The sequence below is a fragment of the Rattus norvegicus genome, chromosome 5, assembly GCF_036323735.1.
Source record: "Rattus norvegicus strain BN/NHsdMcwi chromosome 5, GRCr8, whole genome shotgun sequence".
In the NCBI taxonomy this organism is placed as follows: Eukaryota; Metazoa; Chordata; class Mammalia; order Rodentia; family Muridae; genus Rattus; species Rattus norvegicus.
Genome location: NC_086023.1, coordinates 149,791,592 through 149,810,034, shown reverse-complemented (window position 1 = coordinate 149,810,034; position 18,443 = coordinate 149,791,592). Strand labels below are relative to the sequence as shown.

Sequence of the window (18,443 nt, the reverse complement as noted above, 5' to 3'; positions counted from 1 at the left end):
TGGGCTCTTTGTTTTTATGCCTGTCCCCTGGAGTTGTTTTGTTGTCTTTAAAAAGAGCACCTACCTGCCTGTGAGCCTGTCTATGTTAAGTTTATGGCTGATATAGCCATTCCAAAGTCTAGAGAAGACAAGAGGTGTTTAGGGCAGTTATGCATTAGCTGCATTTTCTTCTTGATCACTGCAGTTTCTTCATGATCATAATGCGTGAGAGACGGGATAACTTGCTTTGTTTGTTTTTTAAATGGGCTCTCAGTGTAGCCCAAGCTGACAACCTAGTCTTTCTGCCTCAGCCTCTTGAGTGCTGCTGAGATTACAGGCCTGGCTTTGGGATGGAATTTTTAAATTCTAAATCAGGGTTTTTGCTTTTGTCAGGATCTTACTCTGTGTCCCTCACAAAAATCTAGCTGCTTCTGCTTCCTGAGTTTTTGTCTTATTTTTGATTACAGTCCTGTAACTGCCACACCTGATCCAAATTCCAGTTTTTAAGCATAGCACATCACTGTAAGGTCTTACTGATTTGCTTGCATTTTCGACCGCTGGTGTATTTAGTACTTATCCGTGGGTATTGTGTGACGAGTGTCCTGGGGAAATGCTATACACGTGTCTATTCACCCCAGGTAGGGAGACCAGAACACATGAAATTATGGATAGCACCAAAATTGCACGTGGTGTACCAATGAGGTTTAACGGGATTACTTACTGGTAGGGGCAGAAGTGACATGACTTCCATCATCAAAGCCCACCCCAGCTCCTAAAAGCTTGGCACCTGGAGCTCAACTGTACAGCCTGCAGGCAGCTTAGGAGGTTGGAGTTCCCTTTAATTAAGAGCCTAGTTGCACTTGTAGAGGACCCAGGTTCAATTCCCAGCACCCAAATGGTGCTACACAACCATCTAACTCCAATCCCATGCGATCGATCCAAAGCATTCTATGTTGTTGTAAAAATATAAAAAAAATACTGTTGTCTTTTATCCCCCACTAGGTCCGGCACCTCGGTGCCCCAAGATATCTGCTAGATATCTAACACATCCCAACTCCGCAGCGGCCCAGTGTCTCCTGCCGCCGCACAGTTTCCTATACTCAAATCGTCATATAAAAGAACACATGGGGTTGGAGATTTAGCTCAGTGGTAGAGCGCTTGCCTAGGAAGCACAAGGCCCTGGGTTCGGTCCCCAGCTCCGAAAAAAAGAACCAAAAAAAAAAACAAAAACAAAAATTAGCACTTAGGAGGCAGAAGCAGGAGGATTGCCAAGAGTTTGCTGCCAGTCTAGATTATATAGCTTGTACCAGGGAGCAACCTAAGGAGACCTTAAGGCAAAAGAAAAAAAAAGTGTGGGCTTAGAAACATGGCTCAACCGTTAAGAAGGAATGCTTTGAGAAGACTGGAGTTCATTTCAAAACAAAACAGGCAGAAGCAAGTAGATCTCTGACTAGAGACTTACAGGCCAACGCAGACGCTCCCCATCCCCAACTACAAACAAAAGTGACCGATGCTAGGACTTTGTATTATCAAGAACCGTCCTTTAGTCCCCTCCGCTTCAGGGCTTTAGGAAAATGAAGAATCCCTCGCAGGGATGCAGGACAAGAGGATCGCTGCACTGCCGCGGCTGCTGCACGGCCGCGGCTCCTCCACAGTCCCGCGGAAGCGTATCTACTCCGCGCTCCCAGAGAAGCTCCGTCACTGTCCCTCCGTGCTTATGCTTGAAATTCCCTCCAGAGAGCAAACCCTACCTCTCTAATTATAGAAGCATTCACGCGGTTTTATTAAAGAGCGGGGCAATCCGCCCCACAGACCGTGCCTTCAACGTCCTCGTCAGCAAGGCTTCCGGCGTCCGAGTCGAAGCCACGCCCCTCTCGCTGTGGAAGCCACGCCCCCTCGGGGGCCGGAAGCTGCTGACAGGTCAGAGGAAAACCCGGATCGGCGCGTCTGGCCGCCGAGGCAGCGTGTACGCAGGAGGTGCCTCAGGCGCGGGCTCGGCTGCGCAGGCTGGCGCGGTTGCGGGCCACAGGCCCGCACGGTCCCCGACCGGGTGCGGGATGGCGGCCAGCCTCTGGATGGGAGACGTGAGTGAGGGCCGCCCCTGCTCTGAGGAGAATAAGAGGGTCTCGAGTCCTAGGAGAAGGAAAGGACTGAGGGCGAAGGACCTTCAGATCCCTGGAGGGTGGCGGTGAACAGGAAGGGTTTTGGGGACAGAGGGAAGCCAGGCAGGTTGTGGTGGTCCATGCCTTAATCCCTGCACTTGGCGAGGCAGAGGCAGGAGGACCAACACAATACTCCATAAGTGAGTTCGAGACTCCATAAGTGAGTTCTAGGCCAGCTTGGGCTTCCTAGCGAGGCCTGGTCACCCAGGCTTTGAAAGCGGAGTGTGGGCATCAGAATGAAGATTCCTCAGATGCTGAATCTATGAGTTACAGGTTCTGGAATCTCCCTTTCCAGTTTGGGGGGGGGGAGGAGATTTGGGGGGAAGGAGTCGGAGGAATCCTAAGGATTGAGGGGGCCCTGTGTGTCTAGGGCCGGAAGCACAGGGAATTCTATAATGGGAAACTATTTTGGTTTTTCTTTTGTTGTTGTTGTTTTGAGATGGGGTCCCTCGCATAGTTCTGTCTGTCCTAGAACTCATTCTGTAGACCTCAAACTCAGGGATCTACCTGCCACTGCCTCCCTAGTGCTGGGATTACGGGTGCGTGCCACGCCTCCCAGCTAGGGGAGTGATTTGAAGTAAAGGAGTTGGTTGGAACCCTGCTCCCTTCTGGGTAGAAAGCTTGGCTCTGTAGTGCAGTGGAAAGTGTCCTGAACAGAGTGGGAGGGGCTCAACCACTTTTGGGGCTCCTGGCCGTGGGCCTGAGCCTCTCTGCTCTGGTTTTTATGCAGCTGGAACCCTACATGGATGAGAACTTCATCTCTAGAGCCTTTGCCACCATGGGGGAGACCGTGATGAGTGTCAAAATTATCCGAAACCGCCTCACTGGGTACACCTCCCTTTTTCTCTTTCCGGTGCTTGATTAGTAGAGCCCACTGCTGCTGTCGTTCAAGGGAATAAACGTGGCGGGAGGAAGGGCTTCTCGCCATCCCTAGTAGTAGTGATCACACAGAATTATAAAAAGGAAGCATGGAGGGTGGCTTACTGAGCAGAGGTGTTGAGTATTTCAGGTGTCAGTGATTTGAGGCAGGATGCTGGTTTTGAAAATTGGTGTGAGCGCTTGCCTAGCAAGCGCAAGGCCCTGGGTTCGGTCCCCAGCTCCGGGGGGGGGGGGGGGGGGAATTGGTGTGATCTTTGGTAAGTTACCTTTGTGTTTCATTTATATTTTGTTTTATTTTACTTTGAAACAAAGTCTTCCTGTAGTCACCATAGGCTGACCTCGATCTTATGACACAACCCTGCCTCTGCCTTGCAAGTGCCACAACCACTAGGTGTGCCAGCAATCCTGGCTCTTTTTTTTTTTTTTTTTTTTTTTTTCCTTTTCTTTTCTTTTTTTCGGAGCTGGGGACCGAACCCAGGGCCTTGTGCTTGCTAGGCAAGCGCTCTACCACTGAGCTAAATCCCCAGCCCCCCCCCCTTTTTTTTAAGGTTTAGTTTTACATTTGATTACATTTGATTCTGTATGTATGTGGGGGGGAGGGGTTATGCAAGAGTGCAGGTGCCCATAAGGCCAAGGTGTCAAATTCTTTTTTTTTTTTTTTGTTTTTTTTTTTTTTTTTTTTTTTTTTTTTTTTTTTTTTTTCGGAGCTGGGGACCGAACCCAGGACCTTGCGCTTGCTAGGCCAAGGTGTCAAATTCTTGACGTGCCCCTCTGTGGTTGCTGGATATTGAACTGACGTCCCTTGTAAGAGCAGTATAAAACTCATAATTGCTCAACCATATCTCTAGCTGAACCATAGCTCCTTTATAGAGTTCTGAGTATGTGCAATCACTCACACACACACACACACACACACACACACACACACACACACACACACACAGAGTCCCCCTCACCCCTTTTTCCCCAAGAAATTAAGAGCATTCAGAAGTACAAGGTTTGGGGAAGACAGTGAGGTGATCCAGCAGGTACCAGCACTTACCTCAAGCCTGTTAACCTGAGTTGGAAACAAGTAATTGCTGGGTGGTGGTGCGTGCGTGCCCTTAACCCCGACATTGGGACACCACAACAAGCCAGAACTAATATGGTGAGACCCTGTCTCAAAAAAGCAAAGATCTCTCAAATAATTAATACAGACATTAAAGAAGTTTAAGAAGATCTGGACATGGTAGGACATGCCTTTAATCCCAGCACTCTGGAGGCAGAAGTTTGAGGTAGATCTCTGTGAGTTCAATGCTAGTGCAGTGTACATATTGAATTCTGAGACAGCCAGGACTCCATAGTGAGAACCTGTCTCAAACAAAATAATGTGAAAGACAGGGTCTTATTTTATAGCGTAGACTGGCCTCGAATTCACTACACATCCAGGACTGGCATTGATCGAACTGGAGGCAGTCCTCTAGCCTCACCTTTTAAACTTTAGAATCTAAAGTATTTTGAGTGCAGGCAGGTGCCAGCCTTCGTCGTGAGCTCCTGACTTTTAACATACAAAAGCCAACCTTTTCCTTTTCCCAGGACACCCATGCCCCTTAAACTGAACATAGAACCTGCGGCCTTTTGTATACTAGGCAGATGCCTTAATGTAGACTTTCTTTTGTTTCGTTTGGCTTTCCAGACAGGGTTCTTTGGCTGTCCTGGAACTCAGTCTGTAACTGGGAACTTGGTCTGGAATTTATAGCTCTCCCTGCCTCTGCCTCTTGAATGCTGGAATCGAAGGTGTGCACCACCACCACTGCCCAGCGTAATATAAGCCTTTTAAGTAGATAAAAATCATTACCTTCTTGATTAATTTATTCTGGTATTTTCTCTGGGGCTATTCTTAATTTCTTGTAAGCTAGGCAAAGGATCTGAAGGGTTGAGTGGGTAACATTAAGGGTTTTTGGGAGGATTTTGTCACAGGTAATGTGACATATACATAATATGTGGTTATGAAATCAAGGACTGGCCAGATTCACTGTCCTTGTACTTGAAGTTATTTCTGATCTGGAATATAGAGTGGAATAAAAATAGTGTGGTTCTATCAGAAAAAAAACAACAACAACAACAGTTTTTGAAAACCACTTTAAAAGCAGGGTGGTGGGGTGCACGCCTGTTGTCTCAGCACTTGGAAGGCAGGGGTGGGTGAATCTCTGTGAGCTAGAAGCCAGCCTGGTCTACATAGTGAATTCCAGGACAGCCAGAGCTATATAGTAAGATCCTGTCTTAACAGGAAAGGAGAGGAGAGGAGGAAGGAGGGAGGGATGGAGGGAGAGAGAGAAACCATTTTTTCTCTCTTTAGGCCAAAATGTACCTGGGCATCCTTATCGCTCTTTCTCTGCTTGCTTCCAGAATCCCAGCTGGCTACTGCTTTGTGGAATTCGCAGACTTGGCCACAGCCGAGAAGTGTTTGCATAAAATTAATGGGAAACCCCTTCCGGGAGCCACACCTGTAAGGACACTTGGATGATGATGGCCTTGCCATTTTTGTTGGCTTTAATTACTACCACATAGTGAATGCCATGGGGTGCACACTGCATTTCATTTAATCCCTTTGCCACCCGCACAAGAGGTGCTGTTATCTTTGATTGCCCAGGAAACAAGCTCAGGGCGGTGAGGTGACTTACTGAAAGTAATACAGGTAGTAAGTGGCAGGGCCAAGATTCAGACAGGAGACCGCTTGCCTCCAAAACCCAGGCCCTTTCCTATGACAGAAGACTCAAAAACCGGGCTGCCATGTACTCAATGGCAGAGTATCTGCTTAGCATGCCCAAGACCCTGGGTTCAATCCCCAGCCAAGACTCTAGGGCTTTTGCCTGATTGAGAATCTGGAACAGGCTGGTCACAGCAAGGACACATCTCAAGAGGGTTACATTCTGCTCTTCCCACAGTTACTTAGCTTACAGCTGTACCAGCTGGCACACGCTCATAGAGCCATGGAGCTGGCAGTGCCCTTAACGGTCAACTGTGCATCCCTTCATTTTATACAGGAGGAAAGCTGAGGCTTAGAGAGGGGGAGATGTTTTGGCCAAGGTAATCTGCTTCAGTTTTCTTCAAATATTGTTTGGCTTTTGAAAGATCCTTCTCTGTTTTAGTTTGTCCATGTGTTTTTAAATTTCCAGGCAAAACGTTTTAAACTGAATTATGCCACTTACGGGAAACAGCCAGACAACAGGTAAGTAAGGAGCTCCTCCAATGTAGGTCAAGCCTCAGTATGTGTCTAGACAGGCACAAGTCACAAGGCACATTGTCACTGTGCCAATTACTGCCAAAGGACAGTGGAGAGTTCAACTTGCTATAATTTGCCGCTTTCTGAAGGACACTCTCCTACTCCCTGGCCTCCATGGTGTCAAGGCAATGTTTTTCCATCTGTGGATGGCACAGGTCGCAGTCTCATGTATTCCAAACTGGCCTCAGGCTCCCTATGTATTCAAGGATGACCTTAAACTCTAACCCTCCGCTTCCGTCTGCCTCCCACGTGCTGGGATTGATATGTGTGCCCCCGGATGGTACGAGTTAGAGGTGCACAGTGCTGCTGACTGAACCCAGCACTCGGTGCATGGAAAGTGTCTCAGTCATTGTTCTATTTCTGTGACGAGAGCACTATGACCAACGTAACTATAAAGCCAAGCAAGCATTTAGCTGTAGCTGGGGCCGTCCGTAGAGCTTCAGAGGTTTAGTCCATCACCATGGCAGGGAGCATGGCGGCAGGCACCGCTGGAGAGTAGTTGAGAGTAACTGAGTAGAAAGAAACACTGGATTTAGCATAGGCTTTCGAAGCCCACCCCCAGTGACACACTTCTGCTAACAAGGTCACACCTCCTGGTCCTTCTAATCCTGTCAGAGAGTTCCACTCACTGAGACTAAGCAGTCAAAGGTACCTATGGGGGTGCCTTTCTTGTTTGAACCATTACAGAAGGCAAAGGCTATCCTCACCTCCGCTGTTTGTTTGTTTATTGTTTTTTGAAAAAGGGTTTCTCTGTAGCCCAGGCAGTCCTAGAACTCACACTGTAGACCAAGCTAGCCTCATATTTAGAGACCTGCCTGCCTCTGCTTCTCAAGTTCTTGGATTAAAAGTGTGCAGTACTGCCCCCTGGCATTTTTTCTGTTTTATTGAGACAGGGCCTCGTTCTGTAGCCCACACTGATCTATTCACTAGGATGCTCAGACACCTCACCAATCCTCCTTAGACTGCGGATGTGTGCCGCCATGCCTGGCAAGGCCATATCCTCTCCCTGGTCCTCTCCTCAGCTTCCCATCCTGTTTTCAGGTTTTGAGGTTTTATTCAGTGGGGATCCACTTACAGTAACAATGTGCACTTCCAGTGACTATCTGGGAGTGTTTATCTACAGTTAGGGTTTGACAGTCCAGGCTCGACTCGGCAGTCCTTTTGTGTTTTCACATTGGAAGCAGCCCTGCCTGTGTCACAGACCTTCAGCCCCATCACAGCCTATGGTAACTACAGTGCATTAACAGGCTTCAGCCCCATCACAGCCTCCAAAGACAGCACTGTGGTTAGGCATGGTGGCACCTTGCCAGCCCTGCTTCAGCACTCGGGAGGTAGAGACAAGAGGAAGATGGCAGGTTGGGGGTCATTGTAGTCTACGTAGCAAGTTCTAAGCTAGCCAGGGCCATATAACTAGGCTGTCACTCAGAGATAAAATCGGGTTGTGCTCCTTAGGTAAACGGTGTTCAGACACTTAAGACAGTGTCGCAGAAGCTTTCCGAGGTTTCGGTCCATCGGCTCTGCAGGAGAGTGGGTTGCCCCGGCAGAGTTCCAGTCTTCAGAATGCATTCGTGGTCGTGTGCAAGGAGCAGCCTCACAAGTGCTCATTAAAACATGTATGCACTGGGAAATGTTGAGAGGAAAGCCAGTAACCTGACAGTAGAATGTGGGTCATTATAACACGTTCATTTACTCACAAGTCATGCTCTAGACCTGACATCATGGCGTCAGCAATATGTCTGTGTTGCCTAGGCTGACCTCAGACTCCTACTGTAGCCTGAGATTTACAGATAGCATCCACCGCACCCAGTTTGGGCAATATATGAGAAGGAAAAATAGCAGAAATGAAATATGATGGTTCACATTGGTTTTGTAAGTTCAAAAGAAATGCCAGGGCAAGGGGGATATAGCTCATTAGGCAGAGTGTCTATGCAGGGAGCCCTGTGTTCACAGCCCAGCACCAATAAAACGGCAGAGACATGCCTGGAATCCTGGCACATGGAAGGCGGAGGCAGGTAAATCAGATGGTCTAAGTCATCCTAAGCAAATATGGAGTTTGAGGCTAGCCTGATCTATATGAGACTGTTTCAAAAGGCAGACACTGGGCTAGAGAGATGGTTCAGGAATAAGAGAGCGCATTGCTCCTGTAGAGCCGTTCCCACCACTTATGTCCACACAGCCAAGGCCAGCTGTGAACTTACTCTACAGCAGAAGTAGACCTTGAACTTGTGGATCCTCCTGCCTCTCTCCCTGGGCATGGGCTACCATAGCTACCATACCTGGCCACTAATTTTATTTTTCTTTGTGAATTTTTTCTTCTTTGTTTTTGTCTTGTTTTATCTATTTATTTTGGCTTTTCAAAATTTTTTTTTTGTGCTACCCTGGCTATTCTAATTTTATACAAAGAATATGTATCATGTTTGAAATGCTAAAATAAGACCTGGTATATGGTAGCACAAATCAAAAACTGAATCTCGAACTAAATACATTTGTAAACATTTCTAGAAAAAGTTTGCTGCCCATGTTCCAACAGAGTTTGAGCATTTCATCTTGACTATGTTTTAGTTCTTCAGGAGATAAGGGTCTTTTATCATTACATTTAACATGTTTAGTGTTTTTTAAAATCTTTGCATATGGCTCTGATCTGTCCCTTTGTCTGATCATTCTCTCTTGCTCTCGCTTGCTAGCTTTTTTTTTTTTTTTTTAAGACAGGTTTCGATCCTGGCTGGCCTAGAACTCATAGAGGTTGGTCTGCTTCTAGAACTTGCTCTATAGACCAGGCTGACCTTAAAGTCACAGAGCTCTTGATGCTTAAAGTCAGACAAGTTTTGCGTGGTGTCTGGAAAATTCAGGGCATGGTACTATTTCCATAACTCCTTTGCCAATGGCAGTATGTGCCTGTCTCTCAATTTCAGTGCTCAGGAAGCTTTGGCAGAGGATTGCTGGGAGTTTGAGGCCAGCCTGGACTCCATAGCAAAACTTTTTGTCTTAAAGAGAAATGGAGAGAGGAGATTTCAGACAGTGACAGCAGGGTTTGACTTTTTGCTGCCTCTTCTCTCCTCTCAGCCCTGAGTACTCCCTGTTTGTGGGGGACCTGACCCCAGACGTGGACGATGGCATGCTGTATGAGTTCTTTGTCAAAGTCTACCCCTCCTGCCGGGGAGGCAAGGTGGTTTTGGACCAGACAGGCGTGTCTAAGTAAGGCCTTACCTGCTATTTCTGTTCCTCTTCATTCTGTCTTCTTATCCCCTGGGGGAGTATTGTAGAGACACCAGGGAGGGTGGTAGTTCAGAGTGCAAGCCCTTGAGCCAGGCAACCTGGTTTGAACCTAGCTCCCTCTCTGGCCAGGACTGTGGACAGTTACCGATAGTCCGAGTGGTTTCCAGCAACTGAGGCAATCTAATAGTGGTTCTTATATGGTTGACATAGGAGTAGGGAAGTAATATAAACTATTTGTTGCTGTACTTCTCTCTGTTACTAAGGCTTTCTGCGTAGTTAAAAATATAGTTCAGCCTTGTGTGGCAGTGCACACCTGTATTCCCAGCACTTGGGAAGTGGAGGATCGGAAAGTCAAAGCCATCCATCTTTGAATATTTAGTGAGTTCAAGGCCACCCTGAGCTACATGAAACTCTTTCTTAATACAACCCTTCAAAAAGAAAAAGAAAAAAGAAGGAAAAGGGAGCTCTCTATTTTAAAATGGAGAGACCTGTCATTGGAGTGTGGAAGCATTTTGAACTGAAGCCAGCTTAAACTACATAGCAAGAACCTACCTTAAAAGTATAAAACAAGGAAAGTCAAACCAAGCAGACAGATTGCAAATCTGGGGTCTTTGTATGCTGCACAGTGATCTTAAGGCCAGCCTGGGCAACTTAGCAAAACCATCTCATCTCAGAAAAATAAAGATGGCGGCCCTAAACTGCAGAGTAAGTCCCAGGGAAGCCTGAGTGTAAGGACCACACTAGAGAAACCATGTCTTAAAAAATAATAATAAAAACACTCCAAAAGCTAGGGTGTAGTTCAGTTAGGGAGCTTGCTTAGTGTGGACAAGGTCCTGAGTTTGATTTCCCAACTCCAGGAAGGAAGGGAGGAAGGGAGGGAGGATTTTTTTTCTTTACTGTGCATAGACTTGAACCCAGTCATGCGTCCCATTCTAAGAACGGCTCATTCTTTCTGCATTTCAGTACTCAGAGCTGCACCCAGGTACTTAGTGTGCTAAGCCAGAGAGTGTGAGCCCTGCCACAAAACCACAGCCACAGGCCTGGCTCCCCCAATTTTCTTCCATGTGGGCGTAACTGGCCTTGAACTCACAATTCTACATGCTCAGCTTCCTCAGTACTAGAATTACAGGCATGTGCCACCAGCAGCAGCTAAAAGGCTGATTCTTCATTAATGTAGTCCTTACTCTCTCAGGGTTCGGGAGTGCAACCTAGAGTTAAGGCCTGCTTTTGTTGTGTGTGACTTTGTCAAAGCTTTCAGACCTCTCTGAAGTTTAAGGCTGCTCCTCAGTTCGGGTCGGTGCGCCATGTGGTGAGATACTGAGAATGTCCTCAGCACCTCACCAGCACATGGTGCCTGCTCACTAACTGAAGCACATAGTAGGCTGCTCACTCACTATGTGTGTCATGAACAGTCTCTGAGTAAAGTCTGACCTCCGGAGCGCAGGAACCAGGTCTGTCCGAAAGCCCTTTCCCACGTGCCTAGCACCACACCGCAGAAAGTGGGAAGTCTGCAGGCTGACGTCACCTGTCTCCACAGCTACACTGCTGTGATTTGGGAGGGATGCTCCTGTTTGGAAAGGAGCACTGGGTGATGCTGTGGAGGAAAAGGAGGAGAATGGAGAGCTAGACTGAAAGAAGGGCTTCTCACTGTGTCAGGATCGTACTGTGTCTGAAGCTGATTCCTCTGTGCTCTGTTTGATGGGACTCCCTCTACCTTTCCAGCCCTTTCTCCTTCATGCTCCAGCCCACCTCTTTTCCCACCCCTCTTGTCCGTGCTTCTCCTCAGGCTTCATCCCTTTGTGATCTAAGTGGTGTGTTGGTCTCTCTCCCTCCAGGGGCTATGGCTTTGTGAAATTCACAGATGAGTTGGAGCAGAAGCGAGCCTTGACGGAGTGCCAGGGAGCAGTGGGACTGGGGTGCAAGCCTGTGCGGCTGAGTGTGGCCATCCCCAAAGCGTGAGTCCGCAGAGAGCACAGGCTGAGTCAGGACAGAATATGTGGGATGCCAGGCTATAGCAAGGCGGCGGTCACAGTTATCTTTGGTTGGGCTGGGCATGGGGGATGAACTAGTGTAGCCGCACACCCCTGGAAGTTAGAGCTAGGTGGTCAGACATTGAGGGCAGGAACAGGGGAATGCAGTTTGGTTCTGTGTCCTGACGTATCTATAGAATTAGGTAGAATGAGGGAGAAAGGACATTTTTCTTTTAAAGTTCCTGTTAGGGTCTGTTGCAGTGGGAATGACTGGCTAAGAATTCTAAACAGGTGAGGCAGCAGTGATGACTCAGCAGTTAAGAGCACTGGCTGCTCTCTAAGAGGTCACAGGTTCACTTAACCAGCATCCACAATAGCAGCTTACACCTATCTATAACTCTAGTTCCAGAGGCTCCAACACTTTCCTGCAGACATACATGCAGGCAAAACATCAGTGCATATAAAATAAATATAAACAAATTATTTTTAAAAAAGAATTATAAACCGCTGAAATACTGAAATACTGCGCCTCACTGTTAACTTGACATGCCAGGTAGGTAGGTTCACAGAGACCTGCCTGCCTCTGCCTCCAAGTGCTGGCATTTAAGGTGTGTGCCACCACACCTGACCCCTGAGTGACATTTCTTATCTTTCAGCACTTCCAGCAGGTAGAGATTTCACTCATAGGAGGCACTGGCATCTGAAAATATTTTGCGACATTGTAACAGTGCTAGTGGCATCTAGGAGGTCATAGTTAGGGTGCTGCTGCAGTGCACAGGACAGCCCTATAGCTAGGAACTAAGTGATACCCCTACTACTGGCAGAAGGAACAAGGCTGAGATATCTTTACCAACATGAACAAGGCCAGCCAAACTTCAGGGTAGACCTTCCACATGGTCCTGTTGAAGTAACAGAGACTTGAATGTTCTACAGAGTCTCACTAGGTGGCCCTGGCTGGCCTAGATCTTGCTGTGTAGAACAGGCTACCCTCAAACTCATAGATAATGGTCTACCTCTCCCTCTGGAGTGATCAGATTAAAAGTATGGGCCAGGAGACCCAACAAAGAAAGACAGTTTTTAAAGGAAGTTACAGATCTGGAGAGAGATTCTTCCAGAGGACTAAGTTAATCTCCAACACCCACTTTGGTCTGTTCACAGCACCTATGACTTTAGCTCCAGGGGGATCTAATATTCTCTTCTGCCCTTAATACATCTCTACACAGAAACACACATACACATATAAGTCCCTTTTTTTTTTTTTAAAGATTTATTTTAGGGGTTGGTGATTTGGCTCAGTGGTAGAGCGCTTGCCTAGGAGGCGCAAGGTCCTTGGTTCGGTCCCCAGCCCCGGAAAAAAAAAAAAAAAAGATTTATTTTCTTATATAAAAGTATACTTTAACTGTCTTCAGACACACCAGAAGAGGGCATCAGATCTCATTACAGATGGTTGTGAGCCACCATGTGGTTGCTGGGAATTGAACTCAGGACTTCTGTAGAGTGGTCAGTGCTCTTAACTGCTGAGCCATCTCCCCAGCCCTACAAAACTCTTTAACTTTTTTTTTTTTTTCTGAGCTGGGGACCAAACCCAGGGCCTTGCACTTGCTAGCCACTGAGCTAAATCCCCAACCCCTACAAAAGTCTTTAAAGTCCCCATTTCATTATTCTGAATTGGCTGTAGTGACAGTGCCACACATCTGTAATTCTGATACTCGGGTGAGTGGGACAGTCAGACAGACTCCAGGACAGCACTGTAAAACCCTGTGGGACAGACAAGCAAACTGTAAATGTCAAAAGTGATTATCTCTCAATGCCCTTCCAAGATTATATGCTACATATAAGTCGATTAAATGTGGTAGGATTTATTACTTGTAACTCTGGGGTTCAAACCCAGAGCCTTGCATTCCATTTTAAATTTCATAAATAATACATATTCCTTTTTTTCTTAGTTTACTTCATGTACACACTTTTCCATGTAGTCGTACCCTTGTATGAATGATTTTATTTACTGTTTGGGGGCAGTGGGTATTTGGGTATTAGACCTCACAGGGCTAAGCATTCTCTCCACTGAGTATCCTGACTATGAATTTATTTCTATCTACTGCAGCATAGTCCTTTATAAGTTCTGACCAACGATTCCTCTGTTGTCCATCATTTTGGCTGTTTCTGGTACATTCTTGTTTGTTCTGTAATTAGACTCTGGCAATATAGCTATAAACAAAAACAAAGTCCCATCTGCAAACTTCTAATTTGTCCTATTTGTGCCAGCCACACTGAACACTGTTGTTAGTAATCCGTGCCCACCCCTGGGGAGGTGCCCTCAAGCCCTCAGGATAAGGATTGGCAGGCCCTGGAGAGAGCCTGAAGGAGACACAAGGAGCCCAGGTGAGGAAGAGGAACCTCCGCTTCTGTCAACACAGTGGTAGAAATCAGCAGATTCATAGAGGAGGGGTCAAAATGGTGACTAGTGGGTCACCCGCCCCGCACTCAGCAGGTGGGGCCATCTGCCTGCAGGCTGCAGAGGGCATCCTGTCTAGAGCTGGATGCTGCAGTAACCAGCATCTGGGTTTACCTAGCAGTAGCTGAGCCCCTTCCCTAAAAAGCTTAAAAGTGCACAGTCTCACTGTTGCTGCCTTTGTCCTGCCTGGTGCTCTCAGCTCATGCTCACAGCTTCCTCTGTGGCCTGGTTAGCATAGCCAAGCCCCCAGTGCTGAGGAGAAGTGATTTCTCAGGGCAGCCGGCAGCCGGCAGCTGGAGGAGTGGGCCTCTGGCTCCTGCGTGCTTTTGGTGTCACAGGGCACTCTAAGCTCAAATTCGTGAGTGCAAACCCATTGTCATTCGCTTGAGCTGCACTGTGTTCCTGAGGTTTTCTGTTAGATGGTAATGGGCCTGCTTCTGAAGTTTCTCCATACATGGCTTTCCTGTCTTTGAGAGCAGTGGGTCCTTTGCAGACATGGCCTCCTGTCTTCGGTTGGGAATGGTGTTAGTTACAGGATCTGAAGAAGAAAGGAACGTTCGAATTAAAGTGTAGCCCTAGTCCTGCAGTTGGCCTCAGGCAAATCACTGGACTTTATTCCTTTTTATCGAGGTGGCCTTACTGTTTAGCCCTGCCCCTGCCTTCCAAGGGCTGGCATTAACCACAGCTGGCTGAGTTTCTTAGTTTTTAAGACATTTTAAGTTGGGGTTGGGGATTTAGCTCAGTGGTAGAGCGCTTGCCTAGGAAGCGCAAGGCCCTGGGTTCGGTCCCCAGCTCCGAAAAAAAGAACTGAAAAAAAAAAATTTTTAAGTTATTTTACTTATCCTATAGTATGTGTGTGCCCACAAGATGTGCACAGGTCAGAGGTCAGCTGTGTGGAGCGGGTTCTTTGTTCTGTGTGTGGGCTGTCAGGCTTATGTGTCTTTATCCACTGAGCCATCTGTCATCTGATCCAAGCTGTGCAGACATTCAGCTTTCTCCCTGGTGTGTGGGAAGGGTAAATAACACCTCTATTGCATGAATCCCGGCACACCAAATCCCAAGTAACCATCAAATAAGGCAGCTGGGGGAGGGGGAGAGAGCTCCAGGTAGAGCATTGCTCAGCACATGCACGACTGTATTCAGCTCCACCACAGTTAGCATTCCTGCAGAAACAGTAAGACTGCTTCAAAGCAGGGCAGGTGATCTCACGGTCTGTAGTTGGAAATCCATGTTGAATCATCTTTTTTTTTTTTTTTTTTTTTTTTTTTTTTTTTGGTTCTTTTTTTTTCGGAGCTGGGGATCGAACCCAGGGCCTTGCGCTTCCTAGGTAAGCGCTCTACCACTGAGCTAAATCCCCAGCCCCCATGTTGAATCATCTTAAACCCAGAACTTGAATTTATGTTTTTATTTTTTGTTTTTAGCCTCTGTGTAGTGTAGCCTTGTCTATCTTGGAACTCATTCTGTAGACCAGAATGAGTCTGTCCTCAAACTCTGCCTCCCGAGTGCTGGGATTAAAGGTGGTGTGTCACCACTGCCTGGCTAAACCAGACATTTTTATGCTGTGTTTTCCTGAGTTTTTGCAACTGTCAAAGAAAAGAGTCTCCCAAGATCTTGAGAAAGGGGCTGGAGAGATGGCTCAGCGGTTAAGAGCACTGACTGCTCTTCCAGAGGTCCTGAGTTCAGTTCTGAGCACCCACACGGCAGTTTACAGCTCTCAATACTGAATCCAATGCAGAACATCCATGTATGCAAAATACATAAACAATTTTTTTTAAAGGATTTTGGGGGGAAAAAAGTCCTGACAAGGCAGTCAATCAAGCCAAGAAAGGCCTTCAGCCTAAGAGCCTGGGCTCTGCAGGCAGACTGCCTGAGTTTATTCCTTAGTCATGTGGCCCTGGACCAGTCATTTAAAACACTCTGTGTCCCCATCTGTATGGCAGGGACGGGATAGGGAGTGTGCAGGACAGTAGGCGTGGACCCTCCCAGAGCTCCTACAGTCCCCGGTCAAGGGAAATGTCCTCTTACTTCTGGTTTTGTTTTATGTAAGGAGCCGTGTAAAGCCAGTTGAGTACAGCCAGATGTACAGTTACAGCTACAACCAGTATTACCAGCAGTACCAGAACTACTATGCCCAGTGGGGCTATGACCAGAACACTGGCAGCTACAGCTACAGCTACCCTCAGTATGGCTATACCCAGAGCACCATGCAGGTAACCATGTCTGGCAACCCTTGGGTCTCATTTCACCTCCAGGAACCATCATTCTCCACTGAAAATTGTTCCTGGGCTTGAGCTTTGAAAAAGTAGGGTGGGCGAGATTGACCCAGTTCCACTTGTGGAAAGCTAGCCAGGATTTTCTCAGGTTTCTCACCCGTCCTCTCCTCTTTTCACAGACATATGAAGAGGTTGGGGATGATGCACTGGAAGGTAAGAGTCCCTGCATGTCTCTGTCAACTGACACAAGTACCAGCCAGGGCCTTAGCAGACTCCTGAGAGACACCACGGATGTGTGTGCTTTGCTTTTTGTTGTTGTTTTTTCCAGACAGAGTTCCTATCGGCCTGGCTGTTCCAGAACTCTGTAGACCAAACTGCTTTTGAACTCAGAGATCCACCTGCCTCTGCCTCCAGAGTGCTGGGATTAAAGATGTGTGCGTGGGCTTGGATGAGTGTGCTTCTAATGGAAGTAGGCGCCCATGATTGCAGCCATGTAGTGTTAAGAGAAAGGAGGGCCACTCCTAGGAGCCCACTCTTTCCGAGCTGTTGGCCCCACCCACCGGCTGTCTCTTTAACAGTAACGCTGTTACTTTGTATCTGTTGGGTTTTGGTTGGTTGGTTTTCTGCGTTTCCTGTGCTTTGGTGTTTTGTGTATGTATGTCTATATGATGGTCCTCCCAGAACTGCCTTTACTTACAGTTGTGAGCCACAGAGTGGGTGCTAGGAATTGAACTCAGGATGTCTGGAGGAGCAGCCAGTGCTCTTATCCACTGAGCCATCTCTCCAGCCCCTACTGTTTACCAGTTTGTAAGGTTAATTTTTCTATTTTTCAGTTTGTTTTTTTAGTACTGGGCATGGAACTTAAGGCCCCTGTTGTGCTAGGGAAGTTCTCGACTCTGAGTTACATCCCTCCAGTCTATGCAGTTTTGACATCTTTCCCACTAAGCATTATAAGCTCAAAAGCCCTGGGAAGTAAGTTCCAGGGTTACTGAAATTCACTAGAAATCACCCTAACCCCACAGCCTTTGTTTTGGTTTGAGTATCAGGCTCTATCAAGCTGGCTTTCACTATAGTTATGAACGACCTTGAACTTCTGGTTCCTCCTTCTACTCCCAAATGCTGGGATTACAGGCCTGAGCCACCACACCCAGCCATTTTCCTTAAAGCACAGCTAAACTTGGATTACATACTTTGTATCAGAAGAAAGACCAGGTGTCGGGGGCAGTACAAGTCTTTATTTAAACACAGTGGGATCCACAGCCAAGCACACTACTTGGTGCCAGGAAACTTGGGAGAGGTGGGGGTGGAAAGCAGCTCAGCTTGGCCTGGTGGCCCTACAGAACCTCCAGGCTGAGATAGAATTGAGTTTAAGACTACAGACCCTGGGGGGTGGAGGGTTAAAAAAAAAAAAAGACTACAGACCCTGTCTCAAAACCCAAAGGTCTGGTATTGGTTTTATTTTTTTTCATTCTCAATATATCAAGCTGAGTTTAAACTCATGACCCATGTGCTCCCACCTCCCAAGGAATGAGGTTATAGGGGCCCCACCACACCTTGAAAATGTGGGATTTTGGGTTGGGGATTTAGCTCAGTGGTAGAGCGCTTGCCTAGTAAGCTCAAGGCCCCAGGTTCGGTCCCCAAGGGGGGAAAAAAAATAAAGAAAATGTGGGATTTCTGAGACAGGACTAGGTTCCCAATTCTTAAGGTGGTACTTTGGATTTAACTTAAATGTTTTCCAAGCCCAACTGTCATTTTATCTTCTGGTTTATGTATGGACGCATTGTAGATGTGCCAGAAGAGGGCCTTGGGTCCCCCTACAAATGATTGTGAGCCACCATGTGGCTGCTGGGAATTAAACTCAGAACTTCTGGAAGAAGTCAGTGCTCTTAACCTCTAGCTCCCAATCCCTGTTTTAAGTTGGAGGACAGGATATTAAGAACACAATTACAGAATGGAAGGAGAAACAGCAGCCTTCAAACTCCAAATCCCAATGCTCTTCATCTTTCTGAACCCTCAGCCCTTATGGTCTCTCCCTCCAGACCCTGCGCCACAGCTGGATGTGACTGAGGCCAACAAGGAGTTCATGGAACAGAGTGAGGAACTGTACGATGCACTGATGGACTGTCACTGGCAGCCCCTGGATACCGTGTCATCAGAGATCCCCGCCATGATGTAGCCAGGACAGAGCACAGATGCTTTTTATTGTGAATCTTTTATCTTTTTGAAAGTGATGTATAATGTTTTAATAAATTACCATTTCCTGAATTGTGAGCCACTTCAGCTGTGGAGAAGCCATGGGTGGGT

General features: G+C 47.2%; 1 protein-coding gene across 14 annotated transcripts; it reads left to right on the top strand.

Moving 5' to 3' along the window:
* The first annotated feature begins 1,885 nt into the window (after positions 1-1,885).
* Positions 1,886-18,404, top strand: Trnau1ap (tRNA selenocysteine 1 associated protein 1). Of its 14 annotated transcripts, none has more exons than XM_039110734.2 (9): positions 1,889-2,063; positions 2,872-2,969; positions 5,409-5,508; positions 6,179-6,231; positions 9,349-9,480; positions 11,337-11,456; positions 15,974-16,136; positions 16,319-16,352; positions 18,157-18,404. In XM_039110734.2, the coding sequence occupies exons 1-9, from the start codon at positions 2,037-2,039 to the stop codon at positions 18,204-18,206; spliced, it is 777 nt and encodes a 258-aa protein (XP_038966662.1). In that variant the 5' UTR covers positions 1,889-2,036; the 3' UTR covers positions 18,207-18,404. The 14 variants fall into 14 exon arrangements, 13 of the variants coding, with proteins under 13 accessions (XP_038966662.1, XP_038966667.1, XP_038966664.1 ...); NM_023027.2 differs by having other exon boundaries at positions 1,915-2,063; positions 18,179-18,404; XR_005504536.2 differs by lacking the exons at positions 16,319-16,352; positions 18,157-18,404 and adding an exon at positions 13,737-13,853 and having other exon boundaries at positions 1,886-2,063; positions 15,974-16,111.
* The last annotated feature ends 39 nt before the right edge of the window (positions 18,405-18,443 follow it).

Coding starts and splice junctions, on each gene's coding strand:
- Trnau1ap (NM_023027.2), top strand. CDS start 2,037: ATGGCGGCCAGCCTCTGGATGGGAGAC. Junction 2,970..5,408: donor ATCCGAAACCGCCTCACTGG/GTACACCTCCCT, acceptor GCTTGCTTCCAG/AATCCCAGCTGGCTACTGCT. Junction 5,509..6,178: donor CCCTTCCGGGAGCCACACCT/GTAAGGACACTT, acceptor TTAAATTTCCAG/GCAAAACGTTTTAAACTGAA.